Source organism: Mixophyes fleayi, chromosome 1 (genome assembly GCF_038048845.1).
Source record: "Mixophyes fleayi isolate aMixFle1 chromosome 1, aMixFle1.hap1, whole genome shotgun sequence".
Taxonomy (NCBI): Eukaryota; Metazoa; Chordata; class Amphibia; order Anura; family Limnodynastidae; genus Mixophyes; species Mixophyes fleayi.
In genome coordinates, this window is record NC_134402.1 from 443,677,760 (window position 1) to 443,689,423 (window position 11,664).

The window sequence follows — 11,664 nt, forward strand, 5'->3', positions numbered from 1 at the left end:
TCGTATGTGCTATGTAATGTCAGAATTCACAAAGATAGACAATGCAAGTCATTTACAATCCTTAAATGATATGGGTGCATATTGCAAAAGACGTAATTAATGGTTTTGTGATGTAACTCTCTGCTATTTTTACACCGTCACACAATTTTTACAGAGATACGCTGATGGTACCGATTGCGCTAGGAGCGAATGTTTATGGGCATAGCTGGTTGGTCATGTTCTACCAAGCGGATGCCATAATAGGGATTATGAGCGTGAATTGAAAAACACCATTTTGTCTATCTGATGAGATATTGGAGGCCATGTAAAATTTAAGGTGTTCTTAATTTCACAGAAATCAGCGAAGCCTTTTAAGATGTTCACAATGGCCCGATTTTACACTTTGGGTCTATTTATCAAATAGTGAAAAGCCCTAAATCGCTGAAGCCGCTGTTTTCGCTGGATTTAGGGCTTCTCCCAATTTATGAAGCCCTCCCTACCGGTGATAATTTTCCCGGCCATTGCTGGAGTTCTCTGTCAGCCAGAGTAAAACAGGAGAAGCCCTAAATCCTTCATTCTTATAATGAATAAACCATAATGATGTACATCTAAACCAATGTAAATAAAGTCTGACCTTTTTACACCAATGGATGACTTCTGACTTCCACAAGTCAAGGACGGTCAAAGGGAGTAGTGTACTGATCACTTTATCTTATTTAGAACCTGAAAGGAAGTACGGGGTAATTTGTGAACAGAATCCAGGGGGTAAAATGTATCAAGCTGAGAGTATTCCGGCGGGTTTGAAAAGTGGAGATGTTGCCTATAGCAACCAATCAGATTCTAGCTGTCATTTTGTAGAATGTACCAAATAAACGATAGCTAGAATCTGATTGGTTTTTCAAACCCGCCAGAAAACTCTCAGCTTGATACATTTACCCCCAGCTCACATTGGTGTCTTGATTTTTCATTTTAAAATTATAGAAGCCCAAGTCTAACTTGTAACAGTAAGGATCACCTATCAACCCTGCAGACCCATATACGCTGTTGTGTGATGTTATAATGGCATTTATTGGTCCAATACATATGAAATGCTAGAGAGTACCAAAGAACGTGATTTAATAGATAAACCTTCCATCTGTCTATAGTTTCCCAAATCCACCCCACCTGCCTCCTGTGTAATAATATCTACCTGCTGACAGTGTATTGATGTGCGCTCAGAAATGACAGGAATGTGACCTGGACTGTTTATACAGCACAGCTCAGGACAATAGGACCAATGGATATGCTTCCGATGAAGGAGCCGCATGTTGGCCAACGTTATCTGTCTACTCTCTCTCTTCTGTGCCTCTGCATCTAAACACGTTCACTCTCCAACACAATCAATTGCTGTGATCATAATACAGAGCTCATGTATTTTAAGTACTTTTAATAAATAACTTTAGAACAAATACTAATAACTGCTTCTAGTATTAGGAAGAGAAGCGGTCCAGTTTCGTACCTCCTATCATCGATCCCCATCCAAATTGGGACAAACTGTGTGCATACAAAAAAGGATGTATTTATGCTGCATGAGGGCACACCGAGTGTGGGCATACCCTTCTCTGGGTGAGTGCCTGGCACACCTGATGCCCGGAATGTCCGAAACGCCCCTACACTGAAAAGACGGTAGAATTGCCACACACTGTGCCAGGACATACCTGCAAACTTCCCGGCGAGGTGGCGGGACAGTCCCCTCAAATTGGGACATTTGGGAGGCCAGTTGTTTGGGAGCGCCGTAGGATCCGAGGCCACTAATAGCATTTAATTATAGCATGACCTCATATCAACATTGTATCGAAGACATTCATGGATAGTGGTGCAGAGGAAAAAGGTGCTATAACTCCTAACGATCAAGCAGGTTGTCTGCAACAACTGTCATTCTCCTGGTGACTTTAACAAAATGAAAAAAAAACTAGCTATGAGCAAGATTCGGGAGCCAGGAGCAGGTGTCCGACCACTAACAATTTTTTGTTGGCGCGTTGGCTCCATAGTTCCTGAAGTTTTGCTTAGTTGGCATTGGAGCACAGTTTGGGCCTGATTCATGTTCGGACGTAAGTCCGCTTGTTGGCCGTGTATTGCGTGAAAAAGCTTTGTGTTTGCTCCAAAACGGAGCTCACACCAATGAACACAATTGCATGCAATTTATCATCATCATTTATATAGCACCACTGATTCCGCAGCGCTGTACAGAGACATCAGTCCCTGCTCCATTGGAGCTTACAGTCTAAATTTCCTAACACACACACACACACACACACACACACACATACACAGACTAGGGTCATTTGTTAGCAGCCAATTAACCTACCAGTATATGTTTTTGGAGTGTGGGAGGAAACCGGAGCACCCGGAGGAAACCCACGCAAACACAGGGATGACATACAAACGCCTCACAGATAAAGCCATGGTCAAGAATTGAACTCATGACCCCAGTGCTGTGAGACAGAAGTGCTAACCACTGAGCCACTGTGCTGCCCAAGTTATGACTGAATGCAAATGACACCTACGACTTGAGAGGTTTAATAAGGGAGGAAAGAGGCGAACTAACAAAGGCCACTTACAGTAAGGGTGCCGAGGGCACAGGACAGGTGTAAGTGCCGACTAATTGTGACGACTGACGCAGCATAGTGTTTGTATTAAAAACTACACCTATTCGTGCCTACAGCTAGCACAGAACATGTATATGCAACTGATAGACCATAAAAACGCTTTTTTTGTACAGTCTGCAGTAAACAAACATCTTGATTAATGTACTTAATGTAAAAAGATAAATATTTTTTTAAACAATCCATATTTTTATTAATGATGATTAGATTTGTTAATTTATTTTACAATATAAATATTTGTTGTATGTGTTCTAAAGAGACCTATGTATGTGCGTATGCCATACTGTGTTCTGTCTACATGTGGCAAGTAACGTTTAGGCAGAGCGTACTTACACCCAAACTCCAATGGAAACGTATCTTGAGTTCCGATTGGATATCAATACAGTCGTAACTACGCTCATATTCCCTGCTCTTCTTTGTTTAACCACAGGTTGTATCCGAACATGAATCAGGGGCAAACTTATCAATAGGCAAAATGGCTTATATTTAGCTTCTCTCTTCAATCTTGGAATAAAGCATTTGTACGGTTTAAATTATTGATATATTTATAAGGAATACAAATTAATTTAAATTAAGAAAAATTAACAAAACAAGTATTGCATGGGGAAGCGGTCACGTTTATCGCTACGATAAACCCTCTACATCTATACAACAAAGTGAAACAGCCATATCCCCGGCAGATAGGCTTTTTGTCCTTTGATAACTTGTTCCCGATACGTTTTATGTATTTTTCAGACGTGTATCAGGATATACATTGGGCGTTACATTACCAAGCTGTACAGGTCGCACTATGGGGGCAGTATTCCATGCTTTACAGATTTACGTTTTATTAATATGGATTGAACCAGAAAACGCCAATTCAGGTAAATCACAAAAAAGTAATACTGACACTGTCGGTAGTGGTAACGACTAACGATCTGAACTTCCATTTAGAGGCCGTTTGTCCACTACACAGATCAGTATGTGGATTCTAGAACATTTAGGGAAGCCTAGCTGTCGATTACTGTCCTGCATCTTAAATCCATTATTCAGCCCGGAATAACAATACTAGGACAGGCTTACAGAGGTTTACAGAACAGTTACATTCACTGAATCCTCGAATGACAATAAATGTTATACATTAAAAGATGCTGTAGTCAAATCACATTTTCCACAAATGCACTAAAGGATTTTCCAGACCTGTAGATATGCCAACTTGGAGCCGTATGCCAACTATACCCCAGCACATGGGTGGTGAACTGATGTCACCCTCACACGTCAGTTACGTGGCTGCCCCATGTGCGGGTACACTAATGTTCTCTCGATGATGTCACAATGTTCATGAGCATTTTTAAATACTAAATATGGCCATCTCCTTATTAACTCCAACAGCGGTGCACTAGAAGGCCAACTCTCATCTATTAATTATTTTACTGTATGTATGTATGTATGTATGTATGTATGTATGTATGTATGTATGTATGTATGTCATATGTGCCAACTTTTCTGACTGGCAAGTGAGAGGGGTACATGGCAATACGAAATACGCCATTTTGGCGTGTATGCATCTGTATCTATCTAATCTATCTATCTCTCCATCTAGCTCATATCTATCTATCCTATATCTATCTATCTCATATCTATTTATCCTATATCTATCTATCTATCCTATATCTATCTATCTCTCCATCTAGCTCATATCTATCTATCATATGAATCTATCTATCCTATATCTATCTATCCTATATCTATCTATCCTATATCTATCTATCCCATATCTATTTATCCTATATCTATCTATCTATCCTATATCTATTTATCTCTTATCTATCTATATCTAGCTCATATCTATCTATATTTATACTATATCTATCTCATATCTATGTGATATCTATCTATTTATCCGATAGATATCTATCTATCCTATATCTATCTATTTCATATCTATCTATCTATATATCCTATATCTATCTATTTCATATCTATCTATCTATCCTATATATAACTATTTATCCGATATCTATCTATTTATCTGATATCTATCTATCCTATATCAATCTATCTATCCTATATTTATCCATCTATCTATCTCATATCTATCCTATATCTATCTATCTATCTATCCTATATCTATCTCTCTCATATTTATATATCCTATATCTATCTATCTCTTATCTATCTATCCTATATCTATTTATCTCTTATCTATCTATATTTATCCTATATCTATCTCATATCTATCTATATTTATACTATATCTATTTCATATCCATCTATCTATCCTATATATATATATATCTATCCATCCATCCTATATTTATCTATCTATCCATCTATCTATCCTATATCTATCTCATATCAATCTATCTATCTATCCTAACACAGTTTGATCTGTTAAAGATGACGAGAATTTCAGAAAAGTCAGGATTTAAATAAAAAAATAATTATATTATTATTTTATTGGTTTTATGTATAACAAATTAAAAGCTTAAGTTTAAAAACTGTTTGCAAAGTGTATTGCTGTATGAGAACAATAGATAAATACCTTGTGTGAGTAATGCTGGTCCACGATCCTGGCCAGCCCGAAGTCACCGATCTTGAGTACGAGGTCCTCCGTGCTGATGAAGATGTTGGCTGGCTTCAGGTCCCTGTGGAGCACATTGGCGGAGTGGATGTACTTCAATCCGCGCAGCAGCTGGTACATGAAAAGCTTGGCGTGGTCCTCGCTGAGAGGTCCCTGTTCCAGCAAGCGGGCCAGATCCGTCTCCAGGTGTTCCTGCACAATGTACACCAGGTTGTATCTGAAAAGGTCTCCTTCAAGATCAGCTCCTCTAGGACCTAACACGGTGTGGACCTTCACAATGTTATCATGGTTAAGATGCCGGATTATCTTAATCTCTCGCAACGCGTGTTTCATGCCGCGGCAGTCGCTGATTGTGATCTTTTTCACCGCCACCTTCTGAGAAGTTTTGCTGTCGGTGGCAGACAGGACCTGTCCATTGGCCCCGAATCCTAAAGGCTTAAAATCTACAAAGTGGCCACCCAGATCGTACCCATACATATTAACGATGAAATCACACTTCTCAGCCATCGCCATGCCAACGTTTCCAGTTGCAGGAAGAGTTACGTTGAAATCAAGCCGAAAGACAAGTCACTAAGTTTTTGTTTTAAAGCAACTGACCTACAAGTGATTTTTTTTGCACAATCCTGGAAAACCATAAAAAAATTAAAATAATAATTTGCTTTGAAGAAAAGTTCATTAATTTAGCCAAAAATTGTAGCAATGTTTCCACATTGTTTTATAAGGAGGAGACAATTCTTCTCTTTGTATCAAACATGACCGTAATCTTCCACAACACAGCAGCTGATGATTGGACCTCGGTGTACTGATCTGACATAAGAAAGGGTTTCTGCTTTTGTAACCATCTCACTGACAGCTGAGGCTGTGACGTACTCTGTGTATGGTGCAGCCCAACAAGCCCTGACTTCAGCACAGAAACATTTCAAACACTCCAGCTTCCGTCTATTGCATACAGTGTATACAGTGCTGACAGTGTATTGATGTGCGCTCAGAAATGACAGGAATGTGACCTGTACTGTTTATACAGCACAGCTCAGGACAATAGGACCGATGGATATGCTTCCGATGAAGGAGCCGCATGTTGGCCAACGTTATCTGTCTACTCTCTTCTCTTTTGTGCCTCTGCATCCAAACACGTTCACTCTCCAACACAATCAATTGCTGTGATCATAATACAGGGCTCATGTATTTTAAGTACTTTTAATAAATAACTTTAGAACAAATACTAATAACTGCTTCTAGTATTAAGAGAAGCGGTCCAGTTTCGTACCTCCTATCATCGATCCCCATCCAAATTGGGACAAACTGTGTGCATACAAAAAAGGATGTATTTATGCTGCATGAGGGCACACCGAGTGTGGGCATACCCTTCTCTGGGTGAGTGCCTGGCACAACTGATGCCCGGAATGTCCGAAACGCCCCTACACTGAAAAGACGGTAGAATTGCCACACGCTGTGCCAGGACATACCTGCAAACTTCCCGGCGAGGTGGCGGGACAGTCCCCTCAAATTGGGACATTTGGGAGGAAAGCTGTTTGGGAGCGCCGTAGGATCCGAGGCAACTAATAGCATTGAATTATAGCATGACCTCATATCAACATTGTATCGGAGACATTCATAGATAGTGGTGCAGAGGAAAAAGGTGCTATAACTCCTAACGACCAAGCAGGTTGTCTGCAACAACTGTCATTCTCCTGGTGACTTTAACAAAATGGAAAAAAAATTAGCTATGAGCAAGATTCGGGAGCCAGGAGCAGGTGTCCGACCACTAACAATTTTTTGTTGGCGCGTTGGCTCCATAGTTCCTGAAGTTTTGCTTAGTTGGCATTGGAGCACAGTTTGGGCCTGATTCATGTTCGGACGTAAGTCGGCTTGTGGGCCGTGTATTGCGTGAAAAAGCTTTGTGTTTGCTCCAAAACGGAGCTCACACCAATGAACACAATTGCATGCAATTTATCATCATCATTTATATAGCACCACTGATTCCGCAGCGCTGTACAGAGACATCAGTCCCTGCTCCATTGGAGCTTACAGTCTAAATTTTCTAACACACACACACACACACAGACTAGGGTCATTTGTTAGCAGCCAATTAACCTACCAGTATGTTTTTGGAGTGTGGGAGGAAACCGGAGCACCCGGAGGAAACCCACGCAAACACAGGGATGACATAGAAACGCCTCACAGATAAAGCCATGGTCAAGAATTGAACTCATGACCCCAGTGCTGTGAGACAGAAGTGCTAACCACTGAGCCACTGTGCTGCCAAAGTTATGACTGAATGCAAATGACACCTACGGCTTGAGAGGTTTAATAAGGGAGGAAAGAGGCGAACTAACAAAGGCCACTTACAGTAAGGGTGCAGAGGGCGTTCCGACACAGATGTGGCCAATTCAAATCCAGGGTTTCTCATAAGTGCGTTTGTTCCTGCCGTATCATTTGCAACAGCTACAGGACAGGTGTAAGGGCCGACTAATTGTGACGACTGACGCAGCATAGTGTTTGTATTAAAAACTACACCTATTCGTGCCTACAGCTAGCACAGAACATGTGTATGCAACTGATAGACCATAAAAACGCTTTTTTTGTACAGTCTGCAGTAAACAAACATCTTGATTAATGTACTTAATGTAAAAAGATAAATATTTTTTTTAACAATCCATATTTTTATTAATGATGATTAGATTTGTTAATTTATTTTACAATATAAATATTTGTTGTATGTGTTCTGATGAGACCTATGTATGTGCGTATGCCCTACTGTGTTCTGTCTACATGTGGCAAGTAACGTTTAGGCAGAGCGTACTTACACCCAAACTCCAATGGAAACGTATCTTGAGTTCCGATTGGATATCAATACAGTCGTAACTACGCTCATATTCCCTGCTCTTCTTTGTTTAACCACAGGTTGTATCCGAACATGAATCAGGGGCAAACTTATCAATAGGCAAAACGGCTTATATTTAGCTTCTCTCTTCAATCTTGGAATAAAGCATTTGTACGGTTTAAATTATTGATATATTTATAAGGAATACAAATTAATTTAAATTAAGAAAAATTAACAAAACAAGTATTGCATGGGGAAGCGGTCACGTTTATCGCTACGATAAACCCCGTACATCTATACAACAAAGTGAAACAGCCATATCACCGGCAGATAGGCTTTTTGTCCTTTGATAACTTGTTCCCGATACGTTTTATGTATTTTTCAGACATGTATCAGGATCTACATTGGGCGTTACATTACCAAGCTGTACAGGTCGGACTATGGGGGCAGTATTCCATGCTTTACAGATTTACGTTTTATTAATATGGATTGAACCAGAAAACGCCGATTCAGGTAAATCACAAAAAAGTAATACTGACACTGTTGGTAGTGGTAACGACTAACGATCTGAACTTCCATTTAGAGGCCGTTTGTCCACTACACAGATCAGTATGTGGATTCTAGAACATTTAGGGAAGCCTAGCTGTCGATTACTGTCCTGCATCTTAAATCCATTATTCAGCCCGGAATAACAATACTAGGACAGGCTTACAGAGGTTTACAGAACAGTTACATTCACTGAATCCTCGAATGACAATAAATGTTAGACATTAAAAGATGCTGTAGTCAAATCACATTTTCCACAAATGCACTAAAGGATTTTCCAGACCTGTAGATATGCCAACTTGGAGCCGTATGCCAACTATACCCCAGCACATGGGTGGTGAACTGATGTCACCCTCACACGTCAGTTACGTGGCTGCACCGCGTGCGGGTACACTAATGTTCTCTCGATGATGTCACAATGTTCATGAGCATTTTTAAATACTAAATATGGCCATCTCCTTATTAACTCCAACAGCAGTGCACTAGAAGGCCAACTCTCATCTATTAATTATTTTACTGTATGTATGTATGTATGTATGTCATACGTGTCAACTTTTCTGACTGGCAAGTGAGTGGGGTGCATGGTAATACGAAATACGCCATATCTCATATCTATCTATTTATCCTATATCTATCTCATATCTATCTATCCAGCTCATATCTATCATGTCTATCTCATAGCTATCTATTTATCCTATATCTATCTCATATCTATCTATTTATCCTATATCTATCTCATATCTATCTATCTATCCTATATCTATCTCATATCTATCTATCTATCTCATATCTATCTATTTATCCTATATCTATCTCATATCTATCTATCTATCCTATATCTATCTCATATCTATCTATCTATCTCATATCTATCTATTATCCTATATCTATCTCATATCTATCTATCTATCCTATATCTATCTCATATCTATCTATCTATCTCATATCTATCTATTATCCTATATCTATCTCATATCTATCTATTTATCCTATATCTATCTCATATCTATCTATTTATCCTATATCTATCTCATATCTATCTATTTATCCTATATCTATCTCATATCTATCCATCTCATATCTATCATGTCTATCTCATATCTATCTATCTATCCTATATCTAACTATCTATCCTATATCTATGCATCTATTTATCCTATATCTATCTCATATCTATCTATTTATCCTATATCTATCTCATATCTATCTACTTATCCTATATCTATCTCATATCTATCTATTTATCCTATATCTATCTCATATCTATTATTTATCCTATATCTATCTCATATCTATCCATCTCATATGTATCATGTCTATCTCATATCTATCTATCTATCCTATATCTATCTATCTATCCTATATCTATCCATCTATTTATCCTATATCTATCTCATATATATCTATTTATCCTATATCCCAGTGGCGCACGCAGCACCGCCGCGGAAGCTTCTTCGACAGCGCCGCGGCTGCTGTATATGACAGCGCTGCTGATACGGATACGGAGCAGCAGCTCTCTCGTGTGTTTTTTGGGGTTTTTTTGGGTCAGGGGGGTTGCGTGTGCCCCTGTATCCATTTCATATCTATCTATCCTATATCTATCTCCTATCTATCTATCCTATATATAACTATTTATCCGACATCTAGCTATCTATCTATTTATCCTATATCCATCTCATATCTATCTATCCTATATCTATCTCATATCTATCTATCTTATAACTATTTATCCGACATCTAGCTATCTATCTATCGCATATCTGTCTCTCTCGTATCTATCGCTCTATTTATCCGATATCTATCTATCTATATCTATCTGAAACTATATATATATCTTATATCAATATATCCTATATCAATCTATGCTATATCTATCTCATATCTATCTATCTATCTCATATCTATCTCGTATCTATCTATCCTAACACAGTGCGATCTGTCACAGATTACTACAATTTCAGAAAAGTCGGGATTTAAATAAAAAAAATAATTACAATATTATTTTATTGGTTTTATGTATAACAAATTAAAAGCTTAAGTTTAAAAACTGTTTGCAAAGTGTATTGCTGTATGAGAACAATAGATAAATACCTTGTGTGAGTAATGCTGGTCCACGATCCTGGCCAGCCCGAAGTCACCGATCTTGAGTACGAGGTCCTCCGTGCTGATGAAGATGTTGGCTGGTTTCAGGTCCCTGTGGAGCACATTGGCGGAGTGGATGTACTTCAATCCGCGGAGCAGCTGGTACATGAAAAGCTTGGCGTGGTCCTCGCTGAGAGGTCCCTGTTCCAGCAAGCGGGCCAGATCCGTCTCCAGGTGTTCCTGCACAATGTACACCAGGTTGTATCTGAAAAGGTCTCCTTCAAGATCAGCTCCTCTAGGACCTAACACGGTGTGGACCTTCACAATGTTATCATGGTTAAGATGCCGGATTATCTTAATCTCTCGCAACGCGTGTTTCATGCCGCGGCAGTCGCTGATTGTGATCTTTTTCACCGCCACCTTCTGAGAAGTTTTGCTGTCGGTGGCAGACAGGACCTGTCCATTGGCCCCGAATCCTAAAGGCTTAAAATCTACAAAGTGGCCACCCAGATCGTACCCATACATATTAACGATGAAATCACACTTCTCAGCCATCGCCATGCCAACGTTTCCAGTTGCAGGAAGAGTTACGTTGAAATCAAGCCGAAAGACAAGTCACTACGTTTTTGTTTTAAAGCAACTGACCTACAAGTGATTTTTTTTGCACAATCCTGGAAAACCATAAAAAAATTAAAATAATAATTTGCTTTGAAGAAAAGTTCATTAATTTAGCCAAAAATTGTAGCAATGTTTCCACATTGTTTTATAAGGAGGAGACAATTCTTCTCTTTGTATCAAACATGACCGTAATCTTCCACAACACAGCAGCTGATAATTGGACCGCGGTGTACTGATCTGACATAAGAAAGGGTTTCTGCTTTTGTAACCATCTCACTGACAGCTGAGGCTGTGACGTACTCTGTGTATGGTGCAGCCCAACAAGCCCTGACTTCAGCACAGAAACATTTCAAACACTCCAGCTTCCGTCTATTGCATACAGACCTGCGGTGTCAGCCTTGCCCAGA

At 39.3% G+C, this 11,664-nt stretch overlaps 1 protein-coding gene and 1 pseudogene across 2 annotated transcripts in view; both read right to left on the reverse strand.

Annotated features, from left to right (window-relative positions):
* Positions 1 to 5,752, reverse strand: part of LOC142101260 (mitogen-activated protein kinase 4-like) — a 40,318-nt gene extending 34,566 nt beyond the window's left edge. For both annotated transcript variants that reach the window (XM_075185610.1, XM_075185601.1), the window contains exon 1: positions 5,149 to 5,752. In XM_075185610.1, coding sequence (XP_075041711.1) covers positions 5,149 to 5,700 — 552 coding nt within the window. In that variant the 5' untranslated portion in view covers positions 5,701 to 5,752. The remainder of the gene's footprint in view (positions 1 to 5,148) is intronic.
* A 4,845-nt stretch (positions 5,753 to 10,597) lies between these two features.
* Positions 10,598 to 11,296, reverse strand: LOC142159952 (mitogen-activated protein kinase 4 pseudogene; annotated as a pseudogene).
* Between the last annotated feature and the right edge of the window lie 368 nt (positions 11,297 to 11,664).